This window comes from Equus przewalskii, chromosome 15 (assembly GCF_037783145.1).
Source record: "Equus przewalskii isolate Varuska chromosome 15, EquPr2, whole genome shotgun sequence".
NCBI classification, from domain to species: domain Eukaryota; kingdom Metazoa; phylum Chordata; class Mammalia; order Perissodactyla; family Equidae; genus Equus; species Equus przewalskii.
This window is the reverse complement of record NC_091845.1, coordinates 53,136,672-53,157,684: the sequence shown is the minus strand read 5'-3', so window position 1 is coordinate 53,157,684 and position 21,013 is coordinate 53,136,672. Positions and strand designations below refer to the sequence as shown.

The window sequence follows — 21,013 nt, the reverse complement described above, 5'->3', positions numbered from 1 at the left end:
CGCCACAACTAGAAGGACTCAGAACTAAAAATACACAACTATGTACCGGGGGACTTTGGGAGAAAAAGGAAAAATAAAATCTTTAAAACAAATTTAAAAAAAGATAATCATTGTAAAACTTCCTTATGAAACTGTAAAAGACCATACAAAAGTAAGGATCACACCTCAATACATTGAGGAATTATCATTATCATAAAGTCATGATGCACTCATAGATATTGCAGTGCTTACTAAGCATTAGTACAATGATATTTAAAGACAGTATTTGGAGATTACAATTGGCGTAATGGAGAGGGGATTCATGCCCAGTGATTGTCCCCACAGTGTAACAGAAGATTTAAAAGTTGTTAGTACAGTCTTGCGCAGTCAGGAAAGGCTTCTTGAGAAAACCATGCTTACGTTTTCTGGGAAAGAGACAACATTAGCTACAAAGGAAAGTGCCTGTGAGGTGGAGGCTGAAGAGGAATTATGAGAGATCAGGAAGGGCCTGAAAAGTCATTTTAAGGAGTTTGGACTTGGTGGTAAGAGCAATGAATTATTTTAAATGGATGGGGACATGATCAGTTTAGCATTAAAAAACTCTATCCCTGGATGAATGAAGATGTTCTGGAGGGAGAGAGACCTGATGACAAAGTTTCTGTGGCACTAGTCAGTAAGAGATGACAGTGACTCAGGAATGGAGTGGGAATGGAAGGATCCATCATATTAAGGAGGTGGAACCCACCGACCTTGGTTGGCTGGTTGAATCAGATGGGGAATGAAGAATAGGGAGATGGTGTTTCAGTTATCTTTTGCTGCATAACAAAGCATCCCAAAATTTAGTGGTTTAAAAGAACAGCTTTTATATCCACATGCAAAAGAATGAAGTTGGACCCCTAACTCACATCATATACAAAAATTAATTCAAAATGCATCAAAGACCTAAACGTAAGAGCTAAAACTATAAAATTCTTAGAAGAAAACATGAGTAAATCTTCATGACTTGGTTTATTAGAAATGACACCAAAAGTAAAGTGACAAAAGAAAAACATAGATTAATTAGACTTCATCAAAATTAAAAACTTTTGTGCTTCAAAGGACACTATCAAGAAAGGGAAAAGGCAACTCACAGGGAAATACGAAACAAAAGCACAATGAGATATCATTTCACACTCCACTAGGATGGCTATAATCAAAAAGACAATAACAAGTGTTGGTGAAAATGTGGAGAAACCGGAACTCTTATAGACTGCTGGTGGGAATGTAAAATCATGCAACTACTTTGGAAAACAGTTTGGAACTTCCTCAGAAAGTTAGAGAGTTACCATACGACCCAGCAATTCCACTAATAGGTATATAGCCAAGAGAAATGAAAACCTAGGTGCACACAAAAATTTGCACATAAATGTTTATAGCAACATTATTCATAACAGTCAAACAATGGAAACACTCAAATATCCATTAACTGATGAATAGATAAAAGGTCCCATATTGCATGGTTTCATTTATATGAGATGTCCATAGGCAAATCCGTAGGGAGAGAAAATAGATTCCTGGGTGGCGGTTGGAAGGAATGGACAGTGCTGCCAATGGTACAGAATTTCTTTTTGGAATGATGAAAATGTTAGAATTAGATATTGGTAAAGTTTGTGCAACTTTATGAATATACTCAAACTATGGAATTGTACAGTTTAAAAGGATGAATTGTATAGTATGTGAGTTCCATCTCAATTTTTAAAATTAAATTAAAAAACCTCAACAACAATGATGTTCTTTTTCACCGTTCTGGGGGTTGACTGAGCAGCTTTTCCTGTTTGATGTGGTAGCTGGGATCAGTCATCTGACTGCACGGAGCTGTCAGCTAGGTTGGGCTGGAAGGTCCAAGAAGCTTTCATTCTTGTCTGGAACCTTGGTACTGGTTGTCAGTTCAGGGATCGTGGATTTCCTCCACATGGTCTCTCTCCAGCAGGACAGTCTGGGCTTCCTTGAAGCATGGTGGTTAAGTATAAGAGAGGAAAAGTGGAAGCTGCCATGCCTTTTAAGGGTGAGGCCTAAAACTGGCTCAGCCTCACTTCTTCTGCATTCTTTTGGTCAGAGCAAGTCACAACTCAGATGTGAAGGGGGAGGAAGAGCAGCACCTACATACCGGGATGGGAAGAACTGTTGACAACTGTCATTGGATATAGTCTTCTGCAAGTGGCAAGGACCACATCCAGTTTGAAGTACCTTGAGTGGATAGTGGTACCATCACCGGCTGGAGGCGAAGTGACTGACCATGGTTGGTGACAGACTCGAGTCCTGCTGAGATTCTCTACTTCCCACTTCTGAATTAACTCCTCTCCATCACTGACGTCAGCCTGGCTGTGAATGAGGGAGAGCTGCCAGTATTGAAAGGGGGGAGAAGAGACCCAAGATGTCTTCAATATAGGCAAATTCTAGAACCTTTAAAGTTGAATGTAGTGGTTAAGATAATAGTTGCTTACTAATCCTGTGACTTGGGAAAGTGGGTTAACATCTGTGCCTCATTTTCCTTATCTAGGAAATAGGGAACAAGAACCAACAGATGTGTCCACATGTGAGAAAGTGAGAAATGGCTCTGTTGACAGCTAGGCCATGAAGGGGACTAAGGAAATAAAAAGGAATTCGACTAGCAGAACATTCCCAATTGGACATATTGTTCACAGAAGATGAACAATGTTCAGAGGAGGTAACACCATGATTGTGTTTGGGACAAGACAGAAACAAAGCCCTCCACATCCACAAAAGTGAGGGAACACCCCCTTCATCTGATGTGAGTGATGCTGCCCCTTGACCAATGACAACTCTAGCCTTGCTTTAATCCTCCTGCCTCCTAGATAAAAACGAAGATACTCAACCACTGAATTGCCTATTTTCCGACCGCATCCAATCCAACATTGCTCCCCTACTTCAATAATCCCTCTTTAAAATCACCCAGCACAAGCTCAAATTCTATAAGAGGTTCCTCCTAATTCCCTTTTTTTGAGAGGCTCCTTACTGCAGAAAGATTGATGAATACCTCAGGTATCTTTTTACATGGGCTCTAACATTCATCAAAAGACATACTAGAATATTCGTATTTGCCTTATTCAATATAGACAAAATACACAAATACTCAACAATAAAATGAATACATAAATAATGATACTTTCACATAATGGAACATTAGATAATAAGAAACATACTACAACTTCACTTGACAACGTGGATGAATCTCACGATGTTGAGCAAAAGAAGCCAGACACTAAAGAAAATATATTGTATGATCCATTTGTATGTAGTTTAAAAACAGATGAAACTAATCCATGGTGTTAGCTGTCGGCATAGTGATTACCTCGTGGAGGGATGGAAGGACGCAAGAGGGGGTGCAGCTATATGTTGTCCTTTCTCTGGGTGTGAGTTATGTGGATATGTTGAGTCGATCAAAATTCAATAAACTATACCTATGATTTGTGCACTTTTCTATGTGTATGTTAATGTGAGTAAAAAAAAATTTTTAAAAATGGTCTACCATGTCAAATGGACATAGGAGCAAACCTGAAAAAGCTCCTAATTAACAAACTGAAACAATCTGAGCAACAAAATAACATAGTATTGGGTTACAACCACAATATAAAATAAATACTATCCATGAGTCCATACTGGTATAAATATATAACTGAATAAGTAACTAAACGGGGGAGAAAAGACAAATCTCCCTTAGAGAAGATAGTTTCTGTATATACTCCCCACTGCAGGAGGTGGAGCTTAAAACCTCATCCCCCGCACACACTTGAGTGTGAGCTGCACTTAATGACTCTCTTCCAAAGAGTGTGGAGGTAACTCTCTATCAGAGAAGTAGGTCAAACACTCCCTGAGCCAGGCGATCAAGGTTAACATCATTGATGACGTCATTTTGATAGCATGGACTCTGGATTTGATGTCATGAGCACGGCAAGTCACCTCTGTGGTCTTCCTTCTAAAAACCCATAACCCAAGTCTAACCATGAAAAAATCATTGGACAAACCCAAATCGAGATATATTCTTCAAAAATCCTGACCAGTACTCTTCAAAGCTGTCAAAGTCATCAAGAACAAGAAAAACCTGAGAAACTATCACCATCAAGAAGAGTCTAAAAAGACATGACGAATAAATGTAACTTGGCATCCTGGACAGGATCCTGGAACAAAAAAGGGACATTGAGGGAAAACTGGTGAAATCCAAAAAAAAGTGTTGAGTTTAGTTAATAATAATGTACCAATCAAGGTGGCTTCTTAGATGTGACAGATGTACCACAGAAATTTAATAATTATTGAAGATGTTCGCAACAGGGGAAACTAGGTGATGAGTATGCAGGAACTCTATTTTCCTGTAAATCTAAAACTATTCTAAAACAAGATGTTTTGTTTCGCTTGTAAACGGGGAACAGCAACAGCGCCTCTCACAGAATTGCGAGAAATCAATGAGAGTACAGCCCAAGCGCAAGGCTCAATGCTTAGCACATAAATGTCAGGTGTAGTTATTGTGATTTTACGTAAAAGGAGGGACAAAAGCGCTGACACTTTGGTATAAGGAAAAGGCAGTCGCGCACAGATCCCACCCAGCACACGCCCAGGGACGCGAGTGAGCGCACGTCCGGCCGGGCGCGCGCGCGCAGACGCCGCAGGGGGCGGGGCGCAGCGGGGACGCCAGCGTGGGGCGGGGCCAGCCGCAGTTCCCACGCCGGCCGCAGCCCCCGGAAGTAGTGCGTACGGGGCCGCTGTCGGGCGGAAGCCGTGTATGGCGGGAGGCAGTGGGGCGGCCCGCGCGGAGACGCTGCTGCTGTTGCTAGACGACGCGAACTAGCCTTCGTCACTTCCTCAGCCCGCCGTCTGCCCACTCCCCAGGCCGGAACCCAGGGGCCCGGAGCCGCGGTGGGCAGAGACTCATCTTCCAAAGTCCAGGACAGCGGCCAGCCGGGCAGCTGGAGTCGAGGCCACGCCACCTGCGGGGAAGAACCCAAGCCGAGGCGGGAAGATGGCTGCAGACAAGCCTGCAGGTGAGGCTCCCGCACCCCGCGCGCCTAGGCGGCGGGACACGCGGGGAGGGGCAGACCCTGCGCGCTGAGGCGGCGGGGCCCCGGGTAGCGACTAGGAGGGGGGACTCGAGGGCGACTTTAATTCGGGCGTGCATTTCTCTCCTCCATCGCCTCCCTCGGCCGTCGCTAATGTGAGTCTCTGGGCCCCAGGTCCGATAGTTTTTTACCCAAGTGCAGCGTGAAACAGCTACTGACTGCCTTTGCCCCGCTCTCCAGAATATCTCTGGCTTAAAAAACTTAAATTTCTTTAGCCGCTTTACAGACTTTTCGACTTCTCAGCGGGCAAGGCAGAGCAAGCAAAGTTCATCCCGGAGCGCACAGCTGCCTTGATGTCCCGTGGCTCAGGCTGGGACCCACTTGGGCTGTTTCTGCCCCATCAGCCTGCCTCTGGTCATGTGTAATTAGCTTTGTGAAAACCACTCATTTAAATAGACGTAAAATTAGTGTCTCACTTCGGTCTGTGCTCTCTACTATCTTGAGTTTAGAACCTATTTCCCGCTAGTTCTGCAAGATTAACTAATTTAATCTCAGTATTTTCTTTTTATGGATTACTGCCCCATTCCTAGAATCTTTTCCGTTAAGGAGTATAAGATTATTTCCTGCCTACCTCTGAGGCGGTCTGGCGTATGTTTCCTGTAAGAAATTAATGTGCTCTGTGGCACCCAGGTTTTGTTGGAAGAAACTTCAGTGATAGGACTTAGAAGTGGTTAAAACTTAGACTTTTTACAGTGAAGTTAATAAAAAAAAAAAAAGAAAAAAATCTCCGCGTGCTGTAGGTTTTAGTAGGTCTGGATCTCAGTAACTGACAGAGGAACTTGATTTGAAATTAAAGTGAGCCAATCTCAATACACATACAGATGAATAAAATCTGTAGAAGATCTCTTCAGTAAGCTGTTAAGAAAAATAAGAGAGAAAAGCTTTAGAAAGTGAGGATAATAGAGTGTGCTATAGAATTTTAGGTAGGCTGGTCAGGGAAAGCCTCTGATGAGGTGGTATTTGAGCAGACCCCTGAATGAAACGAAGGAGTGAGCCATATAGAATGGGGAAAGGTCGATGGGGAGACTGTTCCAGGCAAGGAGTAAGCATGACCTGTCCCAGGCTGGACCAAGGGGCTCAACATCTTCCTTCTTGTTTGTTTGTTTGTTTGTTTGTTTGTTTTGAGGAAGATTAGCCCTGAGCTAACATCTGCCAATCCTCTTCTTTTTGCTGAGGAAGACTGGCCCTGAACTAACATCCGTGCCCATCTTCCTCTACTTTTTATCTGTGGGACGCCTACCACAGCATGGCTTGCCAAGCGGTGCCATGTCCGCACCCGCGATCTGAACTGGGGAACCCCGGGCCAGCGAAGCAGAACGTGCACACTTAACTGCTGTGCCAGCGGGCTGGCCCAACATCTTCCTTCTTAATTTAAGACAATGTCTCTGTTCTCCGGGTTTACCATCCCTGCTTACCCATACCATTGCACTTGCCTGGAATCACCTTTTGAGGCCTAAAGCCCATCCAGTTTTCAAGTCCTACCTCAGCCATAAAGCATTCTTCTACTTGTTCATTCGTTCGCAAAGATTGAGTGCCAGGTGCTGCCTTAGATAGTGAAGAAATGGATATGACATGCTCGTATTCACTGTGTTAGAGACAGACCTATGAGAGGGACACTCCCATTTGGTATGAGCTGTGTAATGTGTATAGTAGAAGAATAAGGTGATCAGAGTGATCTGAGGGCTGTTTCTTTGATTGGTTTAGGTTTATAGTCCACGTTATAGGAAACGTCCCACCTAGATAATAAGGTTGAGTTTGTATTGAGTAGATGAGTGTTTAGTGTGGCTCCCATGAATCTGCTCCTCCGCTCCATGCCCATGTCACCTGCTGTTGTTCTGGCCTTTCTCTCTTAATGTGGTGTGTTTCGCATTAAGCAGCCTTCTGGCTGGTGTTTGTCTCTTCCTATCCAGTCCATTCTTCTCACTACTGCCTTTTCATTTTACTTGTAAAACACCAACTGGATCATGTTGTTCCCATCTATAAACTCTCTGACTGTGTGCCATCTTTTGTGCATCAGATCCTTACTCCTTAATGTTAATTTGTGAGGCTTTTCACAATGTTTCCAGATGTTGTTTCTGTATCGCCACACCTAGCTCTTCACACCAGAAGTGACTCTTGGAAAGCATTGCATTCTTTTGAGCAGTAATGCCCTTCTTTCTCTTCTTTATCTGGTGAACACTCCCCTCATTCAAAATCTGGTTTATATGCTGCTTTATCTCTGAACTCCTGAGTCCAGGGCCCTTGTCGTGGAGGGTCTTATGTGCTTGTTCTTCGTTAGGTAAGAAAAGAGGCTCGTGAGAGGATTTAAGAACGTAAGTGACCTGACCACACTGGCTGTGGTAGAGGGTGGATTTAAGGGAAACAAGACTGGAAGCCCAGAGACCAGCTAAGACCAGCTAATGTTGTGATATTAATTTATTCAATAAATTATCACCAATGGCCTGCTCTCCCGGACACTATGAACTCTCTGTCTTTGGAGCTTATAGTGTAGTATGAAAGATAAACGTATAAGCAAAATAAGAAATAATTATGATTTCAAGTTGTGATAAGTATTGTGAAGAAAAGAAAGATAAGTAAAAGAATAGAGAATAACTGAGAGCAAGGATCCTATTTTGAATAGATTGGTTAGAGAAGGAAGGGTTCTCTTAGAGGTGACATTTGAATAGAGCCCCTAAAGATAAAGGGCCAGCCATGTGGGGGAAGAATGAGCCAGGTAGGAGGAACAACAACTGTACAGACCCCGTGGAAATATTTAAAGACAGCAAGAAGACTCCTTGAATATATGCATCTTGAGAAAAGGCACTTGTGTCTGTGTGAGTCATCCTCTCTCTCCAGCACCTAGAACAATGGCTGGCATATAGGAGGTGCTCAGTACATAGTTACTACTCGTGAGCAAAGGAAGCATGGCAAGAGATGAAGTCGGAGTTGTGGCAAGGGCTGGCTTATGTCAGGCCTCATAGGCCAAGGAAGAAGTTTGAATTCATTCTAAAGCCATGGAGATTTCCACAAGGGCATCATGTGGTCTGATTTATGTTTTAAATGAGCTGATGAGCGAGAACTGATGAAGAGTTAGGGCATGGGGTTTGAAATCAGACAGCCTAGGTTCATCCCAGCTGTACCACTTGGTATTGGTGTGACCGTGGGCAAATTTTAAGAACGCTTTGTTAAGCCTCAGCTTTCCTGTGTGTGGAATGAGAGTGATAAGAATGTCTACCTTGGGGGGGCCGACCCGGTGGCGCAGCGGTTAAGTTCACACGTTCCACTTCTCGGCGGCCCGGGGTTCGCCGGTTCAGATCCCGGGTGCAGACATGGCACTGCTTGGCAAAAGCCATGCTGTGGTCAGCGTCCCATGTATAAAGTAGAGGAAGATGGGCACGGATGTTAGCTCAGGGGCAGTGTTCCTCAGCAAAAGGAGGAGGATTGGCAGTAGTTAGCTCAGGGCTAATCTTCCTCAAAAAATAAACTAACTAACTAACTAACTAACTAACTAACTAAATAAATAAATAAAAAGAATGTCTACCTCACGGGGTTGGTAATGGGTTAAATGAGATCATCTCAGGCCCTGGTTTTTGAAATGCTGGCTAATATTACTTTAGGAGTAGTGGTAGAATGGAGAGGGGAGGCAGATGTAAGAGGTGCTTAGGGAGTAAAATTGGCAGAATTTGTGACTGCTTGGGTGTAGTGGGTGAGCAGAAAGCCTTGCTCTTTGGGAAAAGTTCTTAATTAAGCTTCAGTTTCTTCATTTGTAAAATGAGGGTTCTAATAGTTTTCTAATTTATTCCTAAGAGCTTTGTAATTTGTTTACCTCACAGGGTTGTAGCTTGTGTGGATCAACTGAGGTAAGGTGTGTATTATAGTGCACGTCTTCTAGGAAGCGGAACCCGGTTAAGGTGCTGACATTTTATTTGGAAGGTGCAAGCCCAGGGTAGTGAAAGTGAGGGAGAGAAGGAAGTAAAGCCAAGGAAGATGCAGTATGTTACATCCCTGGCTGCTGTTTCACCTGGAGCTGAGAGACACGGCAGGTCGCTTGCATATGGGGCTTTTCTGAAAGGATTTTGAGGAGGAACTAGACTTCAGAGTAGTCCATATGAGAAAGGAAGAAGAAATGATTTATCTGTCCTCCTTCTTCTCATTTCCTCTTTCCAGTTGGTCAAGGCTCACCCCATGGGGAAATAATTTACCTGTGCTTCTGGGTTGTGCGGCTTCTCAGTGACTGATCAGCCAGCAGTTCTTACACCCTGAGTTGTATTTCAACCAAATCGTAAAGGACAGGGTGTCCCCGGATGGATGGGGCACCAACCAAAGACAAAGATGGAATGGGCAGTGTAAGGTTCACAGTTCATGTCCCTATATAAGATATAAAAGTGGTGTGGAACCAGTATCCTTTTTGGCTAAGGAAGTACCAACAATGTTTTAGGATGATTTATTTGACTTTGCTTTTTCTGGTTATTTGAAAGGAGAAAGTGACTAGAGTTAGGACACAAAATCCTAGATTTGAATTTATCCAAGAATTTGGACTATGAGCGTGGCTGTAGTAGGCTTAATCGGAAAAGGTTATTAACATTGTGAATAAAGAAAAGATAGGACCTGATGAGTAATATGAAATCAGGGGAGGGGTACTTAAAGGTGGCTTTGAAATTTTGAGCCATAAAAATGGTAGGATGAACAAATGGGAAAATTTTAAGCCAAGGCTATTTTTATTTTATTTAAAACACCCTTTTAAAACTGATTGTTATTAAATGTGTAAGGTAAAAAGTATTAAGTCCTCTATCTAGCCTACCCGCTCTCTCTCAGGTAACCAGGACTGAGTTGTGTGTTCTTTTAGATGTTTTCTGTGCCTACGCCAGCTCACATTGACTTAAAAATATGTATGTGCAGATGAGGAAGTAAACTGTGCAGTACTGTCCTGCCGTTCAGTTTTTTCAGGATCCAGTTAGGAATCTGTGTATATTTGATATTTTTTCAACATTTTATTACAAATGATTTCAAACATCCAAAAATTGTAAAAATAAAATGAATATCCATATATCTGCCACCTAGTTCAACAGTTGTTACATTTTGCCGTATTTACCTCCTCTGTCTCTAGCTACAACTTTTCTAAATAAGTTATAGACATCATGACGCTTCATCTCTACATATTTCACTATGCGTTTCTTAAAAATAAGGATATTCACCTGTGTAATCACAATACCATTATCATACTTCAGAAAATTAATATTTTAGTACTACATTAAATTTCCCCCAATTGTCCCAAAAATGTTATTTAAAGCTTTAAGGAAGCTATGCTTTTCAAACTAAGATCTAGTCAAGGTTCATGCGTTGTGTTTTGTTATGTTTCTTGAGTCTTAATTCCCGATGTACTCTGGTTTTTTTGAAGAGACTAAGACACTTGCCTTGTAGAATATCCCACTGGATTTGTCTGATTGTTGGTTCCTGGTATCCTCCTAGTTCCTTATTTCCTGTAAACTGAAAGTTATTTCTACAGACCTGATTAGAGTTAACACATTTGCAATGTACTTTGTAGGTGGTGCTGTATGCTTTATACAAAGTGTGTAATGTTTCTCCAGTACTAGCATGCTAAATTTGATCACCTTGTTAAGGTGGTAACAGGAACATCTTTTACCGTTTGCAACTAGAAGTAATCCTTGGGGTAATAATTTGCATTATGTAGACATCCACCATTGATGAGCATTGCCTTAATCAGTTATGTCATTGAGGGTTGCAAAATGCTACTTTTCGTAGTTCTTTTACTGTCTACATTTATCTACTGGTGTCCTGTAAAGAATAGCTCTCCTGTATCAACTGGAGATGAACTATGACTCTTCCCAGAAAGGCATGTTAAAACTTAAGTCATCCTTTTCATTTAGTAGTTTTCACAATAAAGAGTTGATGTAATAGTGACCTACATTTGATATTTTAAATGTTTTTAATGTTTAAGAATTTAGAGTGGGGCCGGCCCGGTGGCACAGTGGTTAAGTGCGCACTTTCTGATTCAGCGGCCTGGGGTTTGCTGGTTCTGATCCCGGGTGCGGTCATGGCACCGCTTGTCAGACCGTGCTGTCACGGGCGTCCCACATGTGAAGTAGAGGAAGATGGGCACGGATGTTGGCTCAGGATCATTCTTCCTCAGCAAGGGAAGGAGGATTGGCAGTGGATGTTAGCTCAGGGCTAATCTTCCTCAAAAAGAAAAAAAAAATTAGAGTAATTTATTGGGCTTATGATTCCAATTTAAAATGTATAATTGAGTGAATAATTGATTTATACTTGTGAATTTAAGTTGAAAGCTTACTATATTTATATTATTGCATAGACATTAAAGAGTACTTGAGTCACTGTTTTCATCAGTTTAATTTTTTAGGTTTATAAGTTACTTAAGTTCTTAGAAAGTTTTGTCTTTTTAAGTCAAACAGTTGTACTTAAAATTAAATATATTACTTAAAGCAGTTAAAATTTTATGCTTGAAAGTGTTCAACTTTGTAAATGCCATCAGACATTCATTGCAGCCCTTTAAAATTAAAACTCCAAATAGAATAAGATGTCTAAGTTGAATGTAAAAGTTTGAGGAAAATCTAGACTTTTCAAATTTGTAACATTAATAAATCAGGTATTAATATTTGAAAACTAAAGTAAATCTCTTTTCTATGCATAGAAACTACTCTCAGATATGAAAATAAAAGTGCTTCTTGGCACGGGTAGTGCTCTGCTTTGCCTGTTTTCCCCAAAGCATGCTGATATTCTTGATTTTTGATATTCTCTTCCTTTATTTCTGCAGTACTGGACAGGATGCTCAAGTCTGTAGCATTGCTGGTCATGTGTTATTTCTCTGAGCTATGTAGAAATTTTTCTTTGAAATGGCATCCTTCTTTTTTCTTTCTTTTTTCCTTTCTTTTCCTTTTTTTTTGCTGAGGAAGGTTAGCCCTAAGCTGACATCTGTGCCAGTGTTCCTCCACTGTTTATGTGGGTTGCCGCCACAGCATGGCTGTTGAGTGGCATAGGCCCATGCCTACAATCTGAACCTGCAGGCTTGGGCCACTAAAGTGGAGCACACCCAACTATGTCTCAGAGCCAGCCCCAGCATCCTTCTTTTTTTAAACTTTCCTTTACAGAGGCATCAATACTATTTTGTGAGTGTGGCAGATTTCCTTAGGCCTTAACATTCCTTTTTTCTTTGGAAAAAATTTCTTTTCTTGAACGTCATTGGAGCTATATTTTGAAAAGTGCAGCTTGTATGGAAGATCCTCCTCCAATCAGATTTGCACTGTTAACATTCTATATTGGAATGTGTCTATGCTTTCAGTTAACTGACTCTTTTCAGTTTTGAAAAAGCAGTGTGTTTCTTTTCTACTTAGCTCAAATCTAAAGGCAGTTGTTTGGTTTGAAATGAAGCCTTTTAGCTTAAAGAGCATCAAGGTTTGTGCACCAAAGAGCTCTGTGCGCCTGGAAGGTCAGCCATGTTCATTAGGCCAGAGTGGAAGGAAAGCCAAGCTTGTGGTTGAACGGTCTCATACTCTTTCGATTGGCAATGGAGACTACTTTTGGACAAATAAAGACACATTGTGGGATTATGTGCAGACTCTTTCTGGTAAGAAGTCAGCAGTTAGGAAAAATGAATGTTTTTAAAACATTTTAAAAGCTGATTACAAAAATCATACTCATTCTTTGCAGAAAATATGAAAAGTGTACGAAGATAACAAGGAAAATAAAAATAGTAATCCCACAGAAGTTTTATTTTTTTTTTAAGTTTTATCTTAATGTAAAAGAATCTAGGTAAAATAATGGTTGGTTAACAGGTAAAAGGCTGTTTATTGAGCTCAGTGCTCTGAAATGTCTGTAGAAATGGGAATTTCAGAGTCTCTTGTCAGCCTTAGAGTCTAGCTTGTTTATGTGTTTATATTTATCTTGGCTTCTTTCCTTTCCTGGAAGATTGTAGGAGACTTTCACCGTTCCTAGAGGATAATAATGGAAAGTAAAAGTGTAAGCTTTTCAATGCCTTTGTGAATTGTTGGGTGTTTCCCTCTGCCCTATATTTATATCACTCTTTTTAACAGTTGGGCCCAGAAGTCCCATTAAAGAATGTCATCTAATCTAGAGAGGGTATATTTTAGAAGCAGCTATGGAGATATCTTGATGGCAAACTAAGAATTTTTAGCATTTGATTAAGTTTAGTGAACTTCCTTATGAGAGAACATAAATTTTTTAAACACTTTAGGTTTCCTGAAATTTTTTTTTTTAAGATTTTATTTTTCCTTTTTCTCCCAAATCCCACTGGTACATAGTTGTGTATTTTTAGTTGTGAGCCTTCTAGCTGTGGCATGTGGGATGCTGCCTCAGCATGGCTTGACGAGCAGTGCCATGTCTGTGCCCAGGATTTGAACTGGTGAAACCCTGGGCCGCTCAAGCAGAGCGAGCAAACCCAACCGCTTGGCCATGGGGCCAGCCCCAAGGTTTCCTGAAATTTTTAAAGTATTTATGTTCATTGTTAGAATTTTATGATGAATAATATACATGGGGTTGAGGGTTCTGCTTCAATCTAAACCCATACTTTGCTTTCTAGGGTCCTGAAATCTGGTATTTCATTTTTACAATTTTTTTTTCTTGCTAAGGAAGATTAGCCCTGAGCTAACATTGGTGTCAGTCCTCCTCTGTTTTATATGTGGGTCACTGCCACAGCTTGGCTGACGAGTGGTGTAGGTCCGTGCCCAGGATCCAAAACCTTGAACCTCGGCTGCTGAAGCAGAGTGCACTGACCTTAGGCACTAGGCACATGAGGTCAGCCCCCCATTTTTGCACATTTTAAAGTAATTGATCCTTACTGACTGTTATTGTGCAACTGAAAGTTTTGCAAAACGGATGTATTGTGTAAACAGTTAACAATAACTCATTGTTACTGGCTTTCTAAAGAAAAAGCTGTTTAACCATGTTCTTGTAAACTAGTAAACCCATTAAACTTTTCCTTCCCTCTTTTAGGACTCAGTTCTTTTTTATCTATATGCTGAAGTGGAAATGAAGTACTAATTTATCTGCTGATTTTAATTATCAGAAGTAACACTTCTTTTTTTTTTTAATTGAGTTTATGGTAGGTTACAATCTTGTGAAATTTCAATTGTACATCAATGTTTGTCAGTCATGTTGTAGGTGCACCACTTCACCCTTTGTGCCCACCCCCCACCCCACCTTTCCCCTGGTATCCACTAAACTGTTCTTGGTCCATAGTTTTAAATTCCTCATATGAGTGGAGTCATACACAGATTATCTTTCTCTCGCTGGCTTATTTCACTTAACATAATTCTCTCAAGGTCCATCCATGTTATTGCAAATGGAATGATTTTGTTCTGTTTTACAGCTGAGTAGTATTCCATTGTATATATGTACCACATCTTCTTTATCCATTCATCTGTTGCTGGGCACTTAGGTTGCTTCCATATCTTGGCTATTGTAAATAATGCTGCAATAAACATTGGGGTGCATAGGACTTTTGGGATTGCTGACTTCAAGCTCTTTGGATAAATACCCAGTAGTGGGATGGCTGCATTGTATGGTAGTTCTATTTTTACTTTTTGAGGAATCTCCATACTGTTTTCCATAGTGGCTGCACCAGTTTGCATTCCCACCAGCAGTGTATGAGGGTTCCTTTTTCTCTGCAACCTCTCCAACATTTGTTACTATTAGTTTAAGATATTTTTGTCATTCTAACGGGTATAAGGTGATATCTTAGTGTAGTTTTGATTTGCATTTCCCTGATGATCAGCGATGATGAGCATCTTTTCATGTGCCTATTGGCCATCAGTATATCTTCTTTGGAGAAATGTCTGTTCATGTCTCCAGCCCATTTTTTGATTGGGTTGTTTGATGTTTTGTTGTTGAGTTGCGAGAGTTCTTTATATATTATGGATATTAAGCCTTTGTCAGATATATGACTTGCAAATATTTTTTCCCAGTTAGTGGGTTGTTTTTTTTGTTTCAATCCTGTTTTCATTTGCCTTGAAGAAGCTCTTTAGTCTGATGAAGTCCCATTTGTTTATTCTTTCTATTGTTTCCCTTCTCTGAGAAGGCATGATGTCTGAAAAGATCCTTTTAATACTGATGTCAAAGAGTGTACTGCCTACGTTTTCTTCCAGAAGCCTTATGGTTTCAGGTCTCACCTTTAGGTCTTTGATCCATTTTGAGTTTATTTTGGTGAATGGTGGAAAAGAATGGTCAATTTTCATTCTTTTACATGTGGCTTTCCAGTTTTCCCAGCACCATTTGTTGAAAAGACTTTCTTTTCTCCATTGTATGCCCTCAGCTCCTTTGTCAAAGATAAGCTGTCCATAGATGTGTGATTTTATTTCTGGGCTTTCAATTTTGTTCCATTGATCTGTGCACCTGTTTTTGTACCAGTACCATGCTGTTTTGATTTCCGTAGCTTTGTAGTATGTTTTGAAGTCAGGGATTGTGATGCCTCCCGTTTTGTTCTTTTTTCTCAGGATTGCTTTAGCAATTCGGGGTCTTTTGTTGCCCCATATGAATTTTAGGATTCTTTGTTCTAATTCAGTAAAGAATGTCATTGGGATTCTGATTGGGATGGCGTTGAATCTGTAGATTGCTTTAGGTAGAACGGACATTTTAACTATGTTTGTTCTTCCAATCCATGTACATGGAATGTCTTTCCATCTCCTTATGTCGTCATCCAATTCTCTCAGAAAGGCCTTGTAATTTTCATTATATAGGTCCTTCACTTCCTTAGTTAAATTTACCCCAAGGTATTTTATTCTTTTTGTTGCGATTGTGAATGGTGTTGTGTTCTTGATTTCTTTTTCTGTTGGTTCATTGCTGGAGTATAAAAATGCTACTGACTTATGCAAATTGATTTTATACCCCACAACTTTGCTGTAGTTGTTGATTACTTCTAACAGTTTTCCACTGGATTCTTTGGGGTTTTCTATATATAAGATCATGTCGTCTGCAAACAGCGAGAGTTTCACTTCTTCCCTCCCTATTTGGATTCCTTTTATTCCTTTTTCTTGCCTGATTGCTCTGGCCAGGACCTCCAGTACTATGTTAAATAAGAGTGGTGATAGAGGGCATCCTTGTCTCATTCCTGTTTTCAGGCGGATGGGGTTCAGTTTTTGCCCATTGAGTATGATGTTGGCTATGGGTTTGTCATATATGGCCTTTATTATGTTGAGGTAGTTTCCTTCTATGCCCATTTTGTTCAGAGTTTTTATCATAAATGGCTGTTGGATCTTGTCAAATGCCTTCTCTGCATCTATTGAGATGGTCATGTGGTTTTTATTCCTCAGTTTGTTGATGTGGTGTATCACGTTGATTGATTTGCGGATGTTGAACCATCCCTGTGTCCCTGGTATGAATCCCACCTGATCATGATGTATGATTCTTTTGATGAATTGCTGAATTCTGGTTGCCAAAATTTTGTTTAGAATTTTTGCATCTATGTTCATCGGTGATATTGGCCTGTAGTTCTCTTTTTTCGTGGTGTCCTTGTCGGGTTTTGGTATCAGCGTGATGTTGGCCTCATAGAATGTGTTAGGAAGTGTTCCATCTTCCCTAATTTTCTGGAATAGCTTGAAAAGGATAGGTATTAAATCCTCTCTGAAAGTTTGGTAGAATTCCCCAGGAAAGCCATCTGGTCCTGGGGTTTTATTCTTTGGGATGCTTTTGATTGCTGTTTCAATCTCCTTCCTTGTGATTGGTCTGTTCAAATTGTCTGCCTCTTCTTGAGTGAGCTTTGGGAGATTGTAGGAGTCCAAGAATTTATCCATTTCCTCTAGGTTATCCATTCTGTTGGCATATAGTTTTTTGTAGTATTCTCTTATAATCTGTTGTATTTCTGCAGAGTCTGTTGTTATTTCTCCTCGCTCATTTCTGATCTTGTTTATTTGAGCTTTCTCCCTTTTTTTCTTTGTAAGTCTGGCTGGTGGTTTGTCAATTTATTTATCTTCTCAAAAAACCAGCTCTTTGTCTCATTGATCCTTTCTACTGCCTTTTTCGTTTCAATAGTATTTATTTCTGCTCTGATTTTTATTATTTCTCTCCTTCTGCTGACTTTGGGCTTCATTTGTTCTTTTTTCTCTAGTTCAGTTAGGTGTGTTTTAAGGTTGCTTATTTGGGATTTTTCTTGTTTGTTAAGATGTGCCTGTATTGCGATGAATTTTCCTCTTAATACAGCTTTTGCTGTATCCCATACGAGTTGGTATGGCATGCTGTCATTTTCATTTGTTTCCAGGTATTTTTTCATTTCTTCTTTAATTTCTTCAATGATCCATTGCTTGTTCAGTAGTGTGTTGTTTAGTCTCCACATCTTTGTGCCTTTCTCAGCTTTTTTCTCGTAATTAACTTCTAGCCTTATAGCACTATGATCTGAGAAGATGCTTGTTATTATTTCCATTTTTTTAAATTTGTAGAGGCTTGCCTTGTTTCCCAACATATGGTCTATCCTAGAGAATGTTCCATGTGCACTTGAGAAGAATGTGTATTCAGCTCTTTCAGGGTGCAGTGATCTATATATGTCTATTAAGTCCAATTGTTTTAGTTTTTCATTTAGCTCCACTATTTCCTTGTTGATTTTCTGTCTGGATGATCTGTCCATTGATGTGAGTGGGGTGTTGAGGTCCCCTACTATTATTGTGTTGTTTTTAACATCTTCCTTTAGGTCTGTTAATAGTTGCTTTATGAATCTTGGTGCTCCTGTGTTGGGTGCATAGATATTTATAAGCGTTATTTCTTCTTGATGAAGTGTCCCTTTGATCATTATATATTGTCCCTCTGTGTCTCTCTTTACCTGTCTTATTTTGAAATCCACTTGGTCTGATATGAGAATTGCAACACCTGCCTTTTTTTCCTTGCTATTTGCTTGAAGTATTGTCCTCCACCCCTTCACCCTGAGTCTGTGTTTGTCCTTGGGGCTGAGGTGTGTTTCCTGGAGGCAACAAATTGTTGGATCGTGTTCTTTAATCCATTTTGCCACTCTGTGTCTTTTTATTGGAGAGTTCAATCCGTTCACATTGAGAGTGATTATTGATGCATGTGGACTTAATGCTGTCAATCTGTCGTTCATTATCTTGTTTTCCTGTGTTTCTTTTCCTGTTTGCTTTAAACTACCTATTTAATACTGCAATTTCTTATGCGGGGTTTCTTTGATTTTTCCTTATTTATGATTTGTGGCTCTGTTCTGTCCTTTATTTTAGTGTCTACCTTGAAGTTTGTATTTAGAATCTCGTGTATAATATAGTCTATTCTCTGGTGGTCTCTTACTTGGCCAATACTGATTTAGACCCTTTGCTCTTCCCCTCCTAAATAATTATTTTCATTTTTCATTCCAACTCGTCTTATTAATTTGTAGTTAGAGTGATAAGATCGTCCTTGCTTTGGTAGTTTCCTTACCTTTACCCTAACGCTATAGTTGAATATTTGCTATCCTGTTCTGGTTCTATCCATTGGTCTCCCTAATCTGTGGATTGTGTCCCCTTTCTCCCTTTTTTCTTTTTTCAGGTATGAGAGCCTTCTTGAGGATTTCTTGTAATGGAGGGCTTTTGGTTACAAATTCCCTTAACTTTTGTTTGTCTGGAAAAGATTTAATTTCTCCCTCATATCTGAAGGAAATTCTTGCTGGATAGAGTATTCTTGGCTGAAGATTTTTATCCTTTAAAGTTTTGAATATGTCACTCCATTCTCTCCTAGCTTGTAGGGTTTCTGTAGAGAAATCCGCTGACAGTCTGATAGGGGCTCCTTTATAGGTTATACTCTTTTTTTTTTTCTTACTTCCCTGAGTATTCTTTCCTTATCTTTCCTTTTTGCCAATTTTACTACTATGTGCCTTGGGGTAGCTCTTTTTACATTGACAAATCTAGGAGATCTAAAACCCTCCTCTACACACATTTCTCCATCGATCCCTAGATTTGGGAAGTTCTCTTCAATAATTTCGTTAAGCACACTTTCTGCTCCATTTTCCTTTTCCATATTCTCGGGAATTCCTATGATCCTTATGTTCTTACTCCTCATTGAATCCATTATCTCTCGGAGATTTTCCTCATTTTTTTAAATTCTTAGTTCTCTTTCTTCCTCTGTCTGGAGCCATTCAGCCTGTCTATCTTCAATTATGTTAATTTGCTCTTCTATGGTGTCTACACGGGCATTCAGGGAATCCGTATTCTGTTTTATATGGTCCATTGTGTTTTTCATCTCAAGTAATTCTGTTTGATTCTTCTTTATGATTTCAAACTCTTTTGTGAAGTAACTCCAGAACTCGGCTTGTTTCTCTATCTTTCTCTCTACCTCATTGAGTTTTTTGATTATAGCTGCTCTGAACTCATTGTCACTTAGTTTACCTAATTCCAAGTCCTCAGGACTTAATTCTGTGTTTTTATTGTTTTCCTTCTGGTCTGGGGCTTTTTATAAGTTGCTGGATGGTAGAGGAGCAGTTTTTTCGCATGGTGGTAGAATTCGGTTGCAGTTACAGCCTGTCGCCACTAGAAGGGGGTCAAGAGCCGCGTGTTATGAGCTCTCCGCCTTGGGGCAAGATGGCTGCGCCCACTGGCTTTGCGAGGGGGGGGCCTATTACTCACAGGCACCAGTCTGGGTTCAGGTCAGTTCTGTTCTCTGGTCTCCCGAGGCCCTTGGCTTATGGGGTCCCCGCGGACGGAAGCTTTCCCCCGTCAGCGGGTTTCCACTGAACCAGCGGCAGGAGTCCTGGATGATCCCCCAGTCATGCGGCCCCCCCCCACCCCACCCCCCCGCTCCTTCCCCACCCGCGCCGCAGCGATCGCAGACTCTAGGGGAGGGAGCGATGTTCTCTCCTACCGTTCCAGCGCCTCCGAGGCTGTAAGTAGGATTTATGATCTCCGCCTTCTTGGTATTGTAGGTCTCTAACGAGCTGGCATTATGTTTATTCTCTGAAATTCAGTTCTTCCAATCTTTTGTTGTATTTTGGAGGGGAGAGAATCCCGGGTCAGCTCACCCCGTCATTTTGCTCCACCAGAAGTAACACTTCTCATAAACCCAAATACCAGAATACCTTTTTTTGTAGGGCACATCTGAGTCTTAGATAACTTTACTTAAGCACAAGTTATATTTTGTTCTTAGTATAAGTGGTGATTCTCGAAAAAGTATGCCATCTAATGGGAGTTTTACAGTGAACTGTGTTTATGAGGAGCTGTTCCATAATCAAGTAACACTAAATTTAATTTCATTGTTAATTTGTGTGTTTAAAGTACAGAAATAAGTATATTTAAAAAAAAACTGCGAGAATCCTCAGTTGTTCTGTGAAAAAGAAAGGGAGCAGGGAGCTAATATTCATTTTGCATCTCCAAGCGTAGAGTTAGGTGGCCAAGGGGAGACCAGACTGAACATGTGACTGATTCCAAGACTTGTGCTCTTTTCATTATACCTTGTTGGCTTCTTGAGAGAGAGCTCGGGAGTCGTTACTGACTGCTGATGTGTGCCAGGCCAGGGCTTCCCAGGGTCAGCTCTGCTGAGGACTGGTTCTTTGAAATGCTCCTGGAATATAGGTTTCTAGGCAGTTACCAAAAAAATGCCCACATCATAAATGTACATAAAATGTAGTGGGTTCTCACACTCACAAGCCCCCCATCTACACCGGCAGTCAGTAGACTCCTGACGGTAACCACTTATCTGACTTCTAAACCTTATATTAGTTTTAGGCAGGCGTTTAAAAGTAAAACTTTAAAAAAAGTAACCTATACTCCTTATAAAAATTTAAACAATAGAGTACGAAGGAAAGTAGGCTCTCTCCCTCCTCCATCCCACTTCCTAGAGGTAACCACTGAGAATTTGATGTCTGTCCTTCCGGACTTTATTTTGCACGAATTCGCAAATACGTATCTGTGTATGTATTTTTTCAAAATGTGGGGTTCAGTTGTATAAAACTGTTTGCAGTCTGTTTCTTTTATTTAACAAGATGTTGT

The 21,013-nt window shown here is 40.5% G+C and overlaps 1 protein-coding gene across 10 annotated transcripts in view; it reads left to right on the top strand.

The window, feature by feature from the left end:
- Positions 1 to 4,581: 4,581 nt before the first annotated feature.
- Positions 4,582 to 21,013, top strand: part of CNOT10 (CCR4-NOT transcription complex subunit 10) — a 77,710-nt gene continuing 61,278 nt past the window's right edge. For 4 of the 10 annotated variants that reach the window (XR_011527525.1, XR_011527524.1, XM_070577390.1 and 1 more), the window contains exon 1: positions 4,597 to 5,015. Coding sequence is in view for 4 of the 10 variants with exons in the window: in XM_070577390.1 (XP_070433491.1) it covers positions 4,994 to 5,015 (22 nt within the window). In the remaining 6 variants the exon portion in view is untranslated. Of the gene's footprint in view, positions 5,016 to 8,902; positions 8,935 to 12,360; positions 12,673 to 21,013 lie in introns of those variants that run through there. The other 6 variants (XM_070577387.1, XM_070577386.1, XR_011527523.1 and 3 more) reach the window with 4 other exon arrangements.